The 19,587-nt window shown below is 40.7% G+C and overlaps 1 protein-coding gene across 3 annotated transcripts; it reads left to right on the forward strand.

Moving 5' to 3' along the window:
* The first annotated feature begins 363 nt into the window (after window positions 1-363).
* On the forward strand, window positions 364-19,294 carry kctd15a (potassium channel tetramerization domain containing 15a). Of its 3 annotated transcripts, none has more exons than XM_053506230.1 (5): window positions 364-412; window positions 3,328-3,503; window positions 5,777-5,921; window positions 12,301-12,606; window positions 18,630-19,294. In XM_053506230.1, exons 2-5 carry the CDS (start codon window positions 3,340-3,342, stop codon window positions 18,786-18,788), a joined length of 774 nt encoding a protein of 257 aa, XP_053362205.1. In that variant the 5' UTR covers window positions 364-412; window positions 3,328-3,339; the 3' UTR covers window positions 18,789-19,294. The 3 variants fall into 3 exon arrangements, with proteins under 3 accessions (XP_053362205.1, XP_053362203.1, XP_053362204.1); XM_053506228.1 differs by lacking the exon at window positions 364-412 and adding an exon at window positions 537-872; XM_053506229.1 differs by lacking the exon at window positions 364-412 and adding an exon at window positions 1,318-1,367.
* The last annotated feature ends 293 nt before the right edge of the window (window positions 19,295-19,587 follow it).

Raw genomic sequence — 19,587 nt, forward strand, 5'->3', positions numbered from 1 at the left:
TGGAATAAATCCTTAACACCAGGTTGAGTTCAAGCACACTTTTGTCTTTTATGTGTAATCTAAAGTCTGCTGAACTTCCACTGCGGGCTGAACCTGCTATTCGGGCTGGACCTGTCTGCCTCCCTCGGGAGAAAACTCTCTCTCTCTCTCTCTCTCCGAACACATGCCATTAAAGTCGGTCGCGTCCATCCAGCCGCGCGCTATAATTGAAATGGCGCGCGTGGCCGGAAGCGCTGATCCGCGCGCTGATCCGCGTCACTCCGGTCTGAACGCACAGAACAGGAGAGATGCAGAGCCACGGGATCGAATTCTAATGAGGGGGGAAAGCTTCATTTCTAATACATCCATCATCACCATGATCACTAATCATGATTAATTTACTCTAAATAATCATCTCAGGTGACATTATACTGTAAGTAAACATCTCAACCGTTATATCTCTCTATCTATTTCTCTTTCGCTCTCTCACACACACACACGGAGGACTGTGCGCGCGCATGCACACACTATTTGTTGGGACAGAAATGGATAAAATAATTTGAAATAAATCAGAGCGCGCGCGAGTGCGCGAGAGAGCGCGAGCGCGCGCAGGATGAGATGGCGATGTGGTGAGGCGGGCAGAGAGGAGCTGATTGGACATCTAATCCTGTTCCCCCCGGGGCCGTTTGCAGAGCCCCGAGCCAGAATTCCTGTTCAGCTCTCCTCCGCTGTTATTCGGGAAGGATCTCTGGCTTCAGTGCATGCACTCTGCTCTCTCTCTCACACACACACACTCCAACCAAATCCGTAAAGAAGAAGAAAAAGCAAGAAACAAACCAAGACCGATCTGATGTTTTAAAGCGAGCGACTCCGACTGAGCCATGACTTCCAAGGTAAGCACTCGCGTCTCTCCCCATGGACCTCACTCACTCACATCTTCTATACCGCTATGCGCACAGAGAAGGGAATCGAACCCGCATCCTAGAGGTGCAAGGCGACAGTGCTAACCACTACACCAATGGACCTGATTTTTTTTTTTTTTTTTTGGTGGAAACTCTTTTTAGCTATCCTCTCTCTGCGTGTTAAGCGACTTTTAAAGCCACAGCGACCTCACACACACACACACACACACTGATCACGCCGCTGGGCTGCCTGCGTTCTCTCTCTCCTTTTTTTTTTTTTGCATGAAGATCCGAATCGGATGAAATCTTGAACTGTTTCCGAAAGTTATTTCTATAGGAGTAGAGATCTCCTCGAGCGCACACACGCGAGCGCGCGCGCACACCGACACACACACACACACACAGACACACTCAGACGCGCGCGGAGAGAGAGAGAGAGAGAGTTCCTGATCAGATTGCATCGGACATCCTAAAATGTTTGAAACGGTAATCTTTTTACCATTCCTATTCTTTCATGTTTATACATTAATGATACTTTGTGTCATATTTCTTTTTTCCATCGCCATGTCGTGTTCAGGATCTCTTCTGGCCTCACTCCCTAGTGCACTACGTAGGGTCGGGGTGCCAGTATTGCCTAGTTTAAATAGTGCACTGATATACTGAGTACTGATGGATTTATAATGGGATTAAATACAGAGCAGCAAAGGAAGGAGAACTTGCTTACTATATATGTGCCAAAAGGTATGCCTTGTACAGTAAGCTGCATTGTGCTTTATTTTATATTTTATATCCTATTGAGTGCTGTGATACTTTAATAGTATGCTACAAGATGCTGAATCATTTATTCATTTATTTTGCTGTCTTCCCAAACTGGAGTAGCCTATAAATATCATAAAAAATGTAAAACAGCAGCCATATATATATATATATATATATATATATATATATATATATATATATATATATATATCTTGTTATCATGAGGGGAAAAGGTTACTTGGGGATCTGTACAAATTTCTTTGAGTCACAATATCTCAAAAAATCTTTTATCAGCACTTAAAGAACCTACAATTCCATTGATCAGAGTAATCAGACAGAGAGTTTACCCTACCTGTCAGAATAACCTGCTGTACCCCTGACCCAGCATCAGATCTTTCACAATCCGAATCCCTTCCACTTTTTGTGTTTGTGCCTCTTATTGAAGTTTAAACCCCCAGATGAAAATGACTGAACCTGGCTTAGCTAAAGCATTGCGCCATGAGCAAAGCAGCCTTTACCCATCTGCTTAACATTTTCAGGCAGCTTATACTGTATAACAGTGTTCTTTAAATCCACAGTGGCAGTTTAGATTTCTGAAATTCTACAGCTGTAGAGTAAATGTCAGATGTGTTTCCAAAAAAAGGCAGAAACCCAATTCAGCCATGTTGAATGAACATCCACTGTACTGAATTCACGCTGTGTGTTAATGAAGACCTACAGCGTTCACTCCAATGCTGATTTGCTTCCAGCTGAACCGCTATCGTTATTTGTAGGGAGGCAGTGATCGTACATTTCCCGTTTTCAATCTGAGTTGTGAGCATGGGCTGATGATATCTGATACTGATCCAGTTTTGTGATGTGAAACATCAGAGGCATGAGGGTAACAGGATTTAAGATGGATTATTTTCCCTGTTCAATGCAACAACATCTGTACTGTATTAAACAGCATTTAATAAAATACATATACTACTCCAGAGTTTCAGGCTGGTAAAACCGATGCTCAGTCCTGGATTGGTGGATCACAAAATACTTTTGCTCTGATTTGTGTCTGATTTTTCAGACGTTCTGGCATTAACACTAACACTATTTAAATTCTATAAATTCTGATCATCACCACAATAAGTTGTATACCAGCGCTTCTACGCCAATAAGAAAGCGTCTTAATTTAACATTTTGAAAAAAAATCTATATAAAATGTGTTCTTGAATGCTTGCTTTTCCACCATCCATCACCTAAAGATGCCAATATATTAACCTTCAAAGCAAACCGCTGGATGTCATCAAACCTTTCATGCCTCACACTCACACCCACTACCTTTAATTAGGAGTTTACACTTTCTCTATGTTCCCTGAAGGTAGACACCTACAGTACGATCTATCCCTCTCTGTCTCTCTCCCGCTCTCGTGTTTGTTAATAAGCCTCATCCTTTCCTCCCCTCCGGTTCTAGGGGGAGAAAAAAACGCAATGCAAATTCTCTTAATTAGAGTTGTGCTACTAATTCTTGCACGAAATGTGGATGTAAAAGAGTGCTCATAGATGTTGACAGACCTAAAGAATGTGTTGTTGTTTTTTTTTTGCTCAGGGAGTAAGGGAAGGGGGAGAGGTCTGACTCGGAGCAGCAGTGCTGCAGGTGTGCGTGGTGTGCTGTGTGCACTGCTGAGAGCGTGTTGTGTGTTCTGTTCCGCAGGAGGGAAGAAGCATGTCTCGCCTGTCTTTGACCCGCTCTCCGGTATCTCCTCTGGCTGCTCAGGGCATCCCTCTTCCTGCTCAGCTGACTAAAGCCAACGCCCCCGTCCATATCGATGTAGGAGGACACATGTACACCAGCAGCTTGGCTACACTCACAAAGTACCCGGACTCAAGGTAGGAAGCTTTTATATTCTTTTATATAGGAAGTAAGTTTAAACTTAGAGCAAACATGATGCTCAAACTTGCCATTTCAGATGCTTTTTAGAGGTTTAGCTATAAATCAATATGATTTTTATTGTTCTTAATGGAATACTCCTGAAGATTTGGACCTCATATCTACTTACGGCATCTAATATATGTGTGTGTAGGACTTGACATAACAAACACATTCTCCTGTGGTGCTGTGGCAGGTAACTCCTGCCCCACAGCTCCAGGATCTGCACAGGTTGGGTTTCCTCATGGTCATGTCCATATGGGTTTCCTCATGGTTCCTTGGTTTCCTCCCAACCCCCCAAAAAACAAGCTAATACAGTAGGTGGATGGCTAATATAAAAATAATAATTTAGCACCAAACGATATGTGTGTTGGTCGCCCTGCAGTGCACTGGGAACACATCCAGGGTGTATTCCTGTTTGGCACACAGTGTTAGAGGGATTAGATCTGGATCAGGATGACCAGGATAAAGCACTTACTGAGGACGAACGAATGTGCAAATCAGCAAACATATCATTTATCATTTGTTAAGTTGTTAAGATAAATCAGACCTTAAATAAATCATGGAATTGTATTACATTTTACAAAAGAGCAAGAAGTGTAAAGAGTAAATCTTTAAACGTAACATTTTTTAAAAATGCCCTGTCCATCAGCTCCACATGATTATCCATATGATTGACCAGAATGAGTTGTACATAATACTGTACATCTGGGTAAGAATTCATGAAAACATGCACAAAACATACTTTTTTTTAATAGGGAATTTTTTTGTTTTTAAACAGGTTTGTTTTGGTTCTTTTTTTCATTACAGGGAAACATATAAAAAAAAATCTCAATCACATACTGTATAGACCACAGATTTACTAAATAGACACTGGGTTCTAATCCTCTCGTCTTCCTTTAATAACAGCGGAGCACAATTAATGCTTATTTAATACCAAATGAGCCATATTAAAGAGCTTTTTCGACAGAATTTCAGATGCGCTGTTGCAAGAACAGTGCTGAGGGTTGAAGATTGGAGTGTTGTCGAGCGAAGACTTCATGATCCATTGCAGTTTTGCCATAAACACAAGCAGCAGCAGCAGCGTGCAGGAGGATCAGAAATACTTCTCTAAAATTCCACCCCCTCGTTCGCATCCTCTGTATATTTGTCTCAGGATCTGCCCTCCCCCTGTCTACCAGAGCTATTAGCAGAAATGCTGAACTCACTGGGACAAAAATCACTATTCCGTACAAAAGCTGATGTGTGTTTAATGATGTCAAAACTATGTCATTTAGACACAAATTAACAAGTGGAGGAAACTGTCCTGACTGTAATCCGTCATGAGAGGAAAGCTGATGCCACGTCACGGCATCAGTGCGTCGCATCGATCACAAAGGAAATAGATGCTGCAGTGTAACTGTACAAGGTTACCAGGTACAGTATACTGTAGATGATAAGGAGCGGCCTTGCCACTTGTGGTGCTGTGAAATTCCTACCTGCTGCATCTCAACCTCAATCCTCAGAGGTCCTGTTGATAATTTACTCCCCCATGAGAGGCGGGTGGAAAAAGAGCACCACCTGTTAGAAAAAAAGAGAGTACAAGGAGACAGGGAGAAAGAATGAGAGAGAGAGAGAGAGAGAGAGAGCAAAGCACACTCTCACATCTGCTCAGCTTAACACATGCCATGGCCTTCTCTGATTTAATAATGTAGATAGAGAGACAGGGAGGAGGAGGAGAACAGCATAGGGGAAGCGGGGGGAAAGCAGGCAGCATTTTAATTGCTTTTTAGAGAAAAAAAAAAAGAAAAAGAAACGGAGATGAAAAACTAAGATTGCCTGAAGCTATATGGTGAAATTCTAACTGGGGGAACTGCAAGACCATATGAGAAAAGAAGCACCGCAGGCACAAAAGGGGGAATTGGTTTTCTTATTAAGTGTTTTGCATCAGTTTCCAGAATGGGAGGGTGGAGGAGAGAGAGAGAGAGAGAGAGAGAGAGAACATGAAATGAAATGGGAACATCTTTGCAATGACAAGATTTAAGTTGATTTAACACAAGTGCAGAAATAGCATAAGACATGAAACCAAATGTTCGACCTCATTCTTCAAACCAGGTTAAATAATAAATCTGCATTATTCTCACTGCATTTCAAATTGTCATATTGTTCCAGTTGTGTTAAAGGATTGTGATTATTAGGCATCCTCTGCGTCAGGGTTGAATCTGTGATCTGTTTATTGTCCTGTCGTCATCAGAATCAGTCGGCTGTTTAATGGCACAGAGCCCATCGTCCTGGACAGTCTGAAACAGCACTACTTTATCGACCGGGACGGGGAGATTTTCCGTTACATTCTCAGCTACCTCCGCACCAGCAAACTGCTTCTTCCTGAAGACTTCAAGGTAAATTTGTTCCCCAGGAATTGGAAGAGAATGCTCATTCATTTCATGGTCTAGAGGATATCTATCTATCTATCTATCTATCTATCTATCTATCTATCTATCTGCTTAGTTAGATTTTTAATTCGAAGTTTATAAAATACAGTACAACACTGAGATGTTTGTTGTAAATAAAATATTAATAAATTAATAAATAAAAAAAACTAAATAAAAATAGCAAAATAATGACATAAAAACATGTACAAGATGTAAATGATAAAAATCAAAATAAAACAAGAATAAGAAAATGAAATAATTTTAATATAAATTAAAACATACAGACAAAACATCTTGGCGTCATCTTGACATTCTTTTCAGGAAAACCTAAAAATTCCAAAGTTTTACCTTAAAAAAAACCCCTAGGTTTGTCGAAAAGTTAAAGTGTGCTAACTGATCTAAGTGTTTCTACTTTTTAAATATATATTTTTACATGACTATACAGATAGTGTTCCACAAAAATCACAGATTTCTAATGTAAAAACAGACTTTCTGAATACTTGTACTGTAATGTAATGGTGTGGAATTCTGGAAACTTCTTGAAAACTAGCTATTAGCACTAAGCTAGCTGGCTATTCAACTGTAATGTTAGTGATTAAACAAATCACTTATTTTGGTGTCTTTTAGCAGATTTAGTGGTAAATATAATTCAGGTTAAAGGACGAATCAGAATCAGATCTATATATGACAAGCTACACTAGTTTACTTACTTAGCTCATGTTAGCTAGCTCGATGTGGTGCTAATGTAGCCTATATTTGGGCAGGTTTGACTACCGCTTAATAGATTACTGAGAATATGATTAATCAGGATAAAGAAATCTCAAAAGTGTCCACCTGTAAGTAATCCAGGCTGTTTTCATAATTGTTTGCTAGCTGCTAGCTGTTTGAATAGAGAGGATTCTGCGTTTCCAATGTGCATATATTTATGAATAATTAAAGTTGTTACTAGACCTTTGAACTATATGAATTTATATGAAAGAATTTTGAAAGGAGACATGAAGATTGCATGTTCTCCCTGTGCTTGGTGGGTTTCCTCCAGGTACTCCAGTTTCCTCCTACAGTCCAAAGAGACGCAGGCTTATTGGCGTTTCCAAATTGGCCATAGTGTGTAAATGAACAATTTTGCTAAGTGTGTGCAAGCCCTGCGATGGATTGGCACGCCGCTCAGGGTGTACCCCGCCTTGTGCCCTAAGTCTCCTGGGATAGGGTCCAGGCCCCCTGCAAACCTGTATACAGGATAAAGCGGTATAGACGTTCAGTATGTGAGCGACAGTTAACTGGGCAGCCAAGCTTTAGGTTTAGCATAACATCTAGTAAACAACATAAATCAGACCGGAAAGAATTGCGTACTGAAAATTCAGCACAACCATAAAAAAAGTGTTCTTCCCTGAGTGGCAGCTCAAATAATAAAACACATCCTTATCATTAAGACTAGTCTGTACAATCTCCTTCCAAACCCCAACTCCGTCTGGATGTAGTAAGAAGATGCATAGACAGCAGCTAGAGCTCAAATCATTACATCTCATTACAGTCAAACCTCACAGTTCAGCGATCACGCTCGTCACCCTGTGCAAGCTTGGAAATATACAAACAGTGACTGAATTGATCATCGTTTGCAGCCCCATCGAAACCCTGTAGGGTTTAACTGTGTCAGACACGTGACTCTGACACACTGGGTTCAAAAGATCAATCTGTTTGCCTTCACAGCGTATCCAAATTGCAGCGTCTCGCTCATCAACTCATTCACTCTTTGAAAATGTTGGCAAATTTACGACAGCGCGAGCTGTACTGTAATTCATTGCCTGTGTGAGGAACTTGTTACTTCAGATATACACTGAGCCGCTTGTCCCTCGAGGGGAATTTTGTAAAGTGTCAAACACAATTCTGACGATTTCTGCTAATGGAAATGCAATTCACTGTGCTTTTATCAATTTCTTTGTCTAGTACCGTCTTCAAAGCGCAGAAGCTATCGCAAGGAGCTATTCAGCCGTCTTTCTTTTATAGTTCTTCGTACTTACTGGATTAGGTTTTCAGAACGTTGCCTTGTAGAAGTCTCGACATCGCTAACCCTCGCTACAGACCAAGGATGAATAACACCTTAAGACTTATGTTTCCCTTTGAATTACTTCAAGCCTTAAGGCCTGAAGTCTTAGCATGCATGCTGACGGGGGAGAAAGAAAGAGAGAGAGAGAGAAAGAGAGAGAGTGAGAGAGAAATCGGCAGACGGGGTGGGGCATGGGGCAAGCAAAAGCAGCTTCTTTTTGTGTGCATATTAAAGGTATGGAGTCTTAGACGCTGGCTGCTATTGTTCACTGCGGCATAGCCTGCAGGAAAATAAGTAGTTCATCCAGGGTGGAGATGAAGAGCAAACTTTTTAGAGATGTAGGGAGGGAAGAGATCAGTGTTACACAAGCAGTTCAACTGGAAACAGATCGCAGAACATAATGGCAAAGGGACAGATAGAGAGAGAGAAGACGAGGGTGTTATCTACCTTCAGCTGTGTTATCTGCCTTAGTACTGGTGTGTCTTTATAGTTGTCAGGTCAATGGGAATTATTAAGCTAACACCAAAGAGGGGAAATTTTAGCAGGAAAATCCTGGTGTTAAAATGAGGTCTCTTTCTTATTAGATCAGAGAATAATTATTTAAATATCCTAAAAATAGGATTTAGCCTTTTTTTTTTTTAACATGCATTGGAATATGCATTAGCCATATCTCAAGAACTGGACGTGATATTTTAATAAATTTGTTATCAAGCTGAAGCTAATTAAACCAGCAATCTGCAAAAATGTGACTTAATACCTGATTCGATGTGATTGTCAAGTAAAACTATGTTTTTCTAAACATTCAGTAATTCTCCCAAGGTTTTTCATCATATTTCATATATGCTGTATGGGGTGATGTTGGAAAGATAATTCACATGGTTACATAAAAAAATATCAGTCTTTGTTTTTTTTTCGTAATGTGTGAAAACAAGTAAAGTTCCAGTACTTTAAAATCTGTTTACCTCCAACAGTGAAAAGGGAGCAAATTTCATTTAAAGATTTCTTTCTGGCTGCTGCACAGGAGAACTGCAGACATTTTCACAGCCGGTATCTGATTACAAAGTGGAATTATTTTGCTTATGTCTGTTTTGCTATCCAACAACTCGATCAAATCCCAACTTTCACTCTGTGAGGAAATCACCCTTAGCTAGCATGAGTTTTAGGCATCATGCAGAGTAACTGTTTTTACCACTTCATTAAACGGGCTTCTTATCCAATATTTTGAGGTTGCAAATTGCTGTAAGATTTTTTTAAAAAAAAAAGCATATTTAAAAGATTCTATATTGTTTTGGTTTTAATTGTTTTTTTATTTTATTTTTTAAGGTGTTAAAATATGTCATCATCGTATGGCTTTTTTGGATGAATTCAGCTTATGAGAATAAGTAAACCAGTTCAGTAAGCACATCCATATTGGAAAAATGACAGGTTTTTCACTTAACACTTTTATTATATTATTTATTATTATTTAAAATAAAGCCCCAATACATATGAATCTGTCTGTGCATTGCAAAAATAAACCCGACCCATTTGGCTTGGAAAACACTGCTATTGACACTGACAAGTCAAATGAATCTGGCAGCCTCACTGAGTCGGTCAAGACGTTTAGTGTGGTAGTTATTTAGTAGTTAAGTGCTGGTTGATTTTAATAAGAATACTTGCTTTTATTTTTGTTGAATTTCTACAAACGGACTTTGGTTAGCTTTGCTTGTACAGTACTTGTATCATTGCTTTTTATTTCTGTTGTATTCACAAGTCTATTGTTAAATGAGTGAGTTTTTGTCTACGTTGTTTGAAGGCTAGAAGTGAGTGGCAGTGCCATCTGGTCTGATGGAAAATGGTAGGGGTAAGAGAGTTAGGGTGAAGAGGCTTCGGGGCACCAAGACCCTGAGGACAATACAGCCAATCTGTGCTTCCAAACCAGAGAGCATGTGTGTGTGAACCAGAGTATGAGCAATTGTACAGACCTACACGGCTTTGTGAGTTAGAACAAGTCTGTTGTTTCAATTAGTGGTTATAAAATCACTGATAGCACTATTATCATTTTGATTATCCAGTGAGGAACCTGTGGCTTTCTAGCCAGTAGACGCCATTTGTAGGTCGGACAGCATTGACTGGAACCATGATTCTTCTCAGGTTTATTCTTATGGTCATATATTTAACATAATCCTACACAGAGAATGCCATAGGAAATGTTATTATGGTATGTACTATAGTGTATAGTATAGAGCTATCATAATATACCATTGCATTACCATAGTACTTTAGACATTACCATGGTAGAAGCCATAAGACATTATAGAGAACCAGGGTAGGTACTATGGCCCTTTCAGGGGGCCACTACCATGGTAGTACAGTACTATGGCGTGTACAACAATACTTTGGTGACTACCATGATACGTGAGTTCAGCAGGTATCCAATATGGTATATTTGAAACTACTGGTTTGGTATAGTACAGGCTGTATTATATTTTTAAATGTAATAGTAAGAGTTTCAATAATACAATGGTATTTAATTAATGTTACATGCAATGGAACCATATTATTTAAATATTAACATTATGGTACATGAACATGTGAAACATATTTCTGACAGTATCCTGCTATGTAAACCATTTACCACAGTGTGATACATGTACTACTGTATATCAGCAAATAGGTACCATGGTACTGTTGAAAATACTCTGGTATTATAAACCACGATACAGGTACCATTATACCTCCATTGTATTTTATTTTTAAAGTGTGCAATACTGTACAAGACACAGTCATGTCCAAAAGTCAGTACCCCGTCTTCTTGAATCTTGAATCTTTAATTCTTTATGTTTTGTGTATAACCATAACAAAATCATCTGATCGTAGTAGATCTTACTATTAGGCAAAGACAACATATTACTTTTTTTTTTTTTTACCATGGTATTATTTGTTTAACAAGAATGAAACCAAAAAGAAAAAAAAACTTGTGGGCAATACTAAATACCCCCTTTACTGCTTGCACAAGATTTATGAGGGTAAGTTGCAGCCAGGTGCTGATAATTGACCATCAGCAGATGTGCAAACCACTATAAAAGCTGGGTTTTTGGCAATTTGCTGGTGTGGAGCTTTCAGGTGTGTATTAACGCAATGCCAAGAGGAAAAGACTTTTAAGCAATGGTTTTAGAGAAGCAATTGTTGCAGCAGATCAATCTGGAAAGGGTTATAAAACCATTTCCAAGCAAGTTGGAACTCAACATTCTAGAATGAGAAAAACAACTTATGAGTGGAAAGCATTCGAGACAGTTACCCCTTCTTCCCAGGATGTCCCAGTACTTTCAAAGTCAGACCATAGAATATTTGGAAAAATACAGATAAGTTCGATCTTAGACTTTAAAGGCCTTGAGCATATTAAATGTTAAAGTCTATGAGAGCACAATTAGAAGAAGACTGAACAAGTGTGTTTGGAAAGGTTGCCATGAGAAAGTCTCTTCTGTCTAAACGAATATAGGGGCATGACTGAGGTTTTGCAAAAAAAAAAAAAAAAAAAAAGCACAAGACTTCTGGAACTATGGACAGATAAGACCAAAGAGTTGTTTGGCCTTAATGCTCAGCTGCACGTTTGGAGAAAACCAGGCAGCATTTCAGCAGAAAGACCTTATCACCATTGTCAAGCACACAGATGGAGGGGTGATGAGTTGGGCGTGTTTTGTAACTATAAGTCAACCATGAACTCCTCTGTATGCCAGAGTACTCCAGTGACAAATGTGAGGCCTTCTGTCTGACGGCTAAAGCTTGGTTGTAATTGGGTCATGCAACAGGACAATGATCCAAAGTATACCAGTTAATCTAGATCAGAATGGCTAAAAAATAAAAGAATCAAGGTTTTGAAATGGCCGGGTCAAAGTCCAGACCTCAAACCATTTAAAATGCTGTGACCTTAAGAGAGGTGTATTTAATCTAATGTCCAAATAGGTTAATGAACTGAAGTAAGGGTGTAACGGAGAATGGGCTCGACCAGCAATTGAATCTTGGGGGTATTTGCCCATTTATTCGGAGATATTTCTCTCATCCAAATTACAAATTATAATTTATCTTAACAATCTGTCTTTTCTAAATTATCTTCTGTTAATTCTGCCAGAATGATTTGTAAGTTGATATTTATGCTAACTAAAACTGAATGTTTTTTTTTTCTTGCTAGAGCAGCACCTCCACAGATTTGCTATTACAAGCACCTTTTTGATGTTAGCATACATCCCATAATCCATACACATGACTGTACATTGCCTGTATCCATCCTAAAATCTGCTTTCCTCTCTGTGGTTCACGTAGGAGTTCCAGCTGTTGTACGAGGAGGCACGTTATTACCAACTGAGCCCCATGGTAAAGGAGCTGGAGCGCTGGAAGCAGGAGCGAGAGCAGAGGCGGGGAGCTCAGCCCTGTGAATGTCTGGTGGTGCGTGTGACCCCTGACCTCGGCGAGAGGATCGCCCTGAGTGGAGACAAAGCACTCATCGAAGAGATCTTCCCCGAGACGGGCGATGTCATGTGCAACTCTGTCAATGCCGGTTGGAATCAGGACCCCACGCACGTTATACGCTTTCCACTGAACGGATACTGCAGACTCAATTCTGTCCAGGTAGAGCCACGTGTTTTATCCTATTTATTTTTTTTTTCACATGAAAAATTCTGAAGAGTTGTGTTATTTCCCTGCTATAGCAAAACTGATTTAAAGCACAAGAGATTTTGAATTGGCAGAAGACTTCAGTAAGGTGGCGTAGAGCCAGGGATGGTTTCTGTTTTTAGAAATACATATTTAAAAGTCTTTCTTGCAGTTTAGATTTGATGATCATAAGCAGTGTGATTTAGTCTTAGTCTTGTGTGTTTCTTGTACGTTAATGCGATGACTGACTCGGATTTGAAAAATCTTTTGCGGCTCATGTAAATAGTTCACAAACAAATACACAGCGGCTACCATGACCTATCTCTAATCAGCTATTATACAAGTGGTAATACTATGATGTCAGTTTCAAAAATAACTTCTTATGGTAGATTTCTAACATGCTTCAAAATGATGATCCCCTTTCGAGCTAAATTCCTAAAAGGGGTCATCCCTATATTCCCCGGATCCTATTGTCTCTTTATTTATATGGCGAATACTAGGAGCATGACAAACGGTCCTATGTTCCCAGAGCCAGATGTTTTCTAGTTCTACGGTCCTATGCTCTCAGGGTCCTGTGTTCCCAGGGTCCTGCCTTTCCCAGTCTATATAGACTGATTAGCCCCACTTTCTGTCCATCCGCCTAATACTGAGTACATGCCCCCCTTTTTGCCACCGACACAGCGATCCACTGTGTGTCTTAACACCTTTATGTCGGAACCAGCATCAACCTCTTCCTCAATTTGCGCTACAGTGGCTCTTTTTTTGGATTGGACAACACAGGCCAGCCTTCACTCCCCATGTCCACTGATCAGTCTTTGTCAAAACAAGGCCCTGTACCCAGTTCACTGGTTTTCCTTCCTTGGATCACATTTGGTATGTCCTCATCACTGCATCCCACATCACTGCATTGCTCTGAACCAGTTGTCTAGCTAATCAGTGTAACACATAATGGAAACCTAAAAAGGTGTTGCTCAGCTCTCTATTAGTTTCTAGAGACCTCCAAAACCACACAAAATGATAACTAATTGCTTTATGTTTAAAAAGTTTTAAAGCCTGCTTCTAATGAAATAAACTGGATAATTTCCAGGAAATATTATAACTTAAAGAAAAATAAAAGGAACTAGGGAACATAGAACCCTGGGAGCATACTGTAGGTACGCTCTCCCTGAAAGTGTTAGCGTTATATTGTGCATCCTAAAGCGCCTCAATTTGATAAACCATCGTTCTCTCACGTCGGCTACACCAGAACACCATAAGATAAAATATTGGGCTTTATACTGCGTAAAGACTTTAAAAGAAGACCATTTGAGCAAAATGACGAATTCGAACATTACCCATAAAGCTAGCTATATATTTAGCGTTACTTGCTGCAAACCAAGCACCAGCTCCTAGCTAGCTGCCTTCCTGGTTGGCAAAATAAGGGTCTTGCTTTATGATTTAGCCTACAGATACAATGCATAATTATTTCTTTATTAGATTCTTTCCTCCACCTATTATAGCTCTGTGTTCTCTTTCTGTTTTCTCCCTCTTTCTTCCCTTCCAGATATGTAACTCCTCTTCATTTTGAAAAGCTTGGGTGTTAGCTAGCGACATGGCACCACTTCATTTGTTGTTTTGTGAAATTGTGTTCGATCACGTTGCAAAACGACTAACTAAGTAAAACAAGATAACTAGCACTAACTAGCATTAACTATTATCCGCCAGAATGCTTGCAATACTTTTAACAAATCACACAAATCAAGTGAGTCAGACTGAGACATGAGTGTCAGACAGGAAAGAACAGATATAAGAAGTGAAGGTTGAACTTGCAGGTGTTGACAAAGGTGTAGATGCACAGCTGCGAAGGTGTAGTTCTGCCCCACGAGATGTTATTTCATCCCCCATAGGGACCGGCAATACAGCAGATTTTATTTTCAACCCAATCCCAAGATAAACCGTAACATCCTGTATACTGGATGTCTACAAAGTCACAATCACACAATCATTAACCAACACCACTTGCACATCACAATAAAAAACTAAGAGTTATTGCCACATCCCCCATACAGTCCTGACCTCACTCGAAGGCATTTCCTCATGTTTGGGTCTCCGATTAAAGGAGTGCCTGGGAGGCCAGAGTTTAAGACTCGAAGTGGACAGTCTGATCACAGCTCCAGATAGAACTTTCTACCTTGATGGTATTCAAGCACTAGTGAACTACTGGGAGAAGTGCATTGGATTATATAGAGATATAAATCGAGTTTTTACTCTCGTAACTGTGTTGTTATTCCGTGCAATCAAAAGTCCTGGTTTGACTTGAACACACAGTATGTATTCTTCTTTTCGGATACATTTTTAAAAGAAACTTCAGTATCAGCTCGTCTATTCCTAATCCCCTGCATTCACCGGTTCATGAAATGCTTCTACTTTTTTTGTGCATGCGCGCGCGCACACACACACACACACACAGTAATGTAGGGCACCTCTAATGTAGGTATATAGAGAGCCGCAAATGAGTGGAGAAATCTAGGGGAAAATGATATGCATAATTTATTTTTAACTCATCCTCAAGACAAATCCCTTCTTTCTTAAAAAGCGCTCCAGCGTATGTGCCTGCAGCGCTTTAAACACACATATTACATTTTTAATACCTACTTTGGTTTCTTTAAACAACCTAAACTGGTTTACACTCCTTTTTACACATGCTTAATTGACTTACAGTATAACTAATCGCTGCATCTGCTAACACCATTTTCCCGCCTTTGCACAACCCGACTAATTGTATCATGCTAGAGGTGCAGATCTTTTTTTTCCTTGCCTAGCCACATGTCAGGCACTCGGAAGCCCGAGCACTTCTGGGTGAGACGGATGGGACAAAAGACAGAGAGACAAGAATACAGTCAGAAAGACAGATGGATTGAGATACAGAGAGAGACGGAGTTCTGTATGGAAGAAAAGATAGCAGAATGGGGGCGGGGTGCTGCGGGGGGTGTTGTTGACTTGCCTTTATTTCAAGAGCAGAAGTAGTGACAAGTGCAAGACGACATCTGTGTGAAAGAGAGAGCGCTAGTGTCCGAGAGTAAGTTAGAGGTAGTGATGGATCTGGATTCTCGATCGGAGGTTCTGGGGGTTGAGCCCCGTCACCACCGGGTCTCCACCAGGTCCTTGGGCAAGACCTGTCACCCTTTGCCCCATACAGCCCAGTTACTGCATGCAGTATCAGTTCCTAACTCAGATGGGAATGGAAGGGTTGTGACAGGAAGTGCATCTGGCATAACACCCGTGTCAGATCTTGCCAATCAAATGATTCAATGTTGTGACTCCTAGGATAAAGGGACAAAATCTAAGGAAAAACAAATCAATAGACAAAGTCAGAAAGAAAGAAAAAGAGAGACATACAGAAAAGTTATATATATATATATAGAGAGAGAGAGTCAGAGACAGGGTTCGAGAGAAAGAGAATCAAAGGGTCCGATAGACAGAGAAAGAAAGAGAGAGACAGAGTTAGTCAAAGAGCCTGAGACAATCAGAGAGTCATAGCTGTGATGAATTTCACGTTTCAGTCTGTAATGTTGTGTTTTTTAGTCTTCACATTATCCCTTGTATTAACATCAGTGTTGCAGCCATGCATTCATTAAGTGCTGTTTTTCATTCAGCCGGAGAATCCAGTAGTAAAGTGGCATGCGCTTGTTGCATCACCTGTTCTTCTCTACCTGAGGAACAGATGAGATGAATTCATTTCCCCTGTAATACTAACTGAAATTCAGCCAGAGGTTTCCAGAGTGTGGATAAGGGTGGACATTTTACTCAAGGCCCCATGATTCGACTGAGTGTTATTATTATTATTTTTTTTCCGTTGGAAGAACTTTTATCTGGCTCGCTTGCCTTGAGGCGGAACTTTCATTTTCATGTGAAGCACACTTGAAAGAAGTGGAGGAGTAAGTGAATACTCCAGACTGCATGTGTTGAATTTCAAAAAAAAAAAAATATCTACAAGTACTGCGGCAGATAAAACATGTCAGTGATCTGTGGACGAGTGAGTGACGGGGGTTTTTGCAGAAAACTCGCTCGCCTGTGGATCTCCACACTGCCGTGTGTGTGTGTGTGTGTGTTTTGGGGTTGCAGGAAAAGATGAGGGTGATTTGGTTTTGGTTGTCAGGGGGGTGGTGTATGTGTGGAACAGTTCGCTTTTGACTCCTCATCAAACTCCAGTAAACAGCTCCGGGGAGAGTCTGATCGCTCTCTCATCTTCACTGGACTATCTGAAGAGGAAAATGTTGCAGGCAAATAAAAGTATAAAGATAAAATATAGATAAAATGTTATAAATAAGGAATAAAATAAAATACATGCTGGCATGTAGTCTGAGTAGTAGTAGGAAAATATTTAAGGACAAGCTTGTGTGATGCGTCCTGTAACTCCAGTCACAGCATCTACCAGTGTGTTTTATTCCTCTTATACCACAGCAATCTACTGCTCCATGAATAACCTGCTAGTTACTGTATATGCATTTATAGCTTAACTAGCGCAAAAAAAGCTTTAATTTGATCAGTGATATTATTTCAGGTTAAAGCGCACATACTGTACATGTCTGCCTGTCTTTCTGCACGACAGAACTCTCTGTCTAACTTAGCTAATGCTAAGTTGTACTTCTTTCGTCGTCAGTACGTTCGGTAATCGGAAAGTGAATCACACATGGGAAATCGACAAAGTAGAAAAAGTAGTATCATTTCAGCATTAGAGATGTAACATACAACAATCTATATTATAATACTATTATAACCACCCGCCTAATATTGAGTTGGTTCCCCATTTGCCACCATAACAGTCATGCACTGTGTGTTCTGACCCAATTCTTTCAGTAATATAATTGACTTTTCCTCAATCTGAGCTACAGTCACTCTACCCGATCGGACTCCACAGGCCAGCCTTTGCTCCCAACTGGCATCAGTAAGCCTTGGCCACCCATGACCCTGTTGCCAGTTCACTGGTTTTCCTTCCACGGATTACTTTTGGTATGTCCTGACCACTGCAGACCAGGAATCGTTTACAAAAGATGCAGGTTTGGAGTTACTCTGACCCAGTCGTCTAGCCATCTAGCCTTCCCACACAGTAGCTACAGTTGGCACCTTGAAATGAAAAATGAGTGGGATATATTGTATTAGGCAGCAAATGAACCTTTTTTTCCTCCCTAAAGTCGATGTGTTGGAAGCAGAAAAAATGGGCGAGCTTATGGATTTGTGGGACTTTGTCAAGGGCCAAATTGTGCAGGCTATACAACCGATTCGGAGCAACTCCAAAACTGCAACTCTTGTGAGATGTTCCCAGGATGCAATGTTCAGGATATACCAAAAGTGGTCCAAGGAAGGAAAAACAGGGAACTGGCAACAGGGCCTTGTTTTGGCAAAGGCTCATTAATAGACATGGGGAGTGAAGGCTGACCCGTGTAGTCCGATCCAATAAAAGAGCTACTGTAGATCAAATTGAGGAAGAGGTTAATGCAGGGGAAGACAGGACCCTGACAACATAGGGACGGAAGAACTAGAAAACATATGCCTCTGGGAACAAAGGAACCTTTGCCATCTGACATCTTAGTATTACCACTTGCATAAAACCTCATCGAATTAGAGATTAGATAGGTCCCGATACATAGGCAGATCCCCTTGCATTCCCCTGCCTTGGACCCTCAAAGTCCCTAGAATCCGCTCTGGGGTCAATCACACATTCCCGCTTCTCTATTTTCTGTAAAAGATCATTAATCCAAGTGGGAGTGGAGATCTGACAGAAGAGCTACTGTAGCGTAATTTTTTGTAAAGTTTAATGCTGGTTGCAGTAGAAAGGTGTCAGAGCACACAGCGCGGGACTGTTTTGGTGGCAAAACAGGGGACCCCCTCCATACTAAGCGGGTGGTAATAATGTTATTGCTGCTCAGTGTGTATTTGATTAAAATGTTCAGGAGAGCATGAAATTTAGTAAATAAATAACAATCCTGTTTGACGGTAACCGCTTTGTTTTTGCTCAGGTACTGGAGAGATTATTCCAGAAAGGCTTCACCATGGTGGCGTCGTGCGGCGGAGGAGTGGACTCGTCCCAGTTCAGCGAGTACATCCTGAGTCGGGAAGACAGACGTTGTCAGACCATCCACACACCAATCCGGATAAAACAGGAGCCGCTGGACTAGTCCAAAGTCTCCACGAGCCCTGCGAAAGATCAGCTGTGGACTATGAGGAGGAGCTGAATGAGGCTCACTAGACTGTCGAGGAGCCCATCATGCTGGGCTGGAACTCTATACACACACACACATCCAAAAACACGAAAGACATCTGACTGAACACCAGAGGCACATATTTAAAAAGTCAAGATTGCATTCTGTATAATTTGGTCTTCCACTCGCGTTAACACTGTTGGTATGGTGTTCGGTCATCACCTTGTTTGTGTTTTTTTGCACTCTAACCCGCATTGCAGTTTTTTCAGCGTGGAACCTGAACATCTCATGCTCCAGTCTTCTGTAAAGCTGATCCTTGCATGTTCTTGTTATCGTTTTCTGAGAGCAGATGTTTTTTTTCAGATGGTTGTGGGTCTGGTTGGGCTGGCTGGTTGAGATCATGAGCCCAACTTCAATTCAATATCCATCCAAGGCATACGTGTACTGAGGCATCCAATCCAAGTTCATGTCTTCGAGTTGGGAGAGGGTCTGAGAGTGGGATGGCTGCGTTAATAATAAATAGGCTACGTTTACATCACAAACCACATTGTTCAATTCCAGATCGAATTTGCATGCAGAGACAGTTCATAATTACAAGTGACCCTAATGTGGCCATGTCCATCATCTGAAACGGCGCCTGGGTTAAAACACCTCATGAGTTATTTTACCACCACCCATTCAGTTTAAACAAAGGAGGTGATTTTAGCAAGTATGCATGGCATTTAGCTCTCGAGGATGGCAATCAGTTAGTTGTTGAGGTCCGGAAGAAGGAAGA

The sequence above is a fragment of the Clarias gariepinus genome, chromosome 10 (assembly GCF_024256425.1).
Source record: "Clarias gariepinus isolate MV-2021 ecotype Netherlands chromosome 10, CGAR_prim_01v2, whole genome shotgun sequence".
Lineage (NCBI taxonomy): Eukaryota > Metazoa > Chordata > Actinopteri > Siluriformes > Clariidae > Clarias > Clarias gariepinus.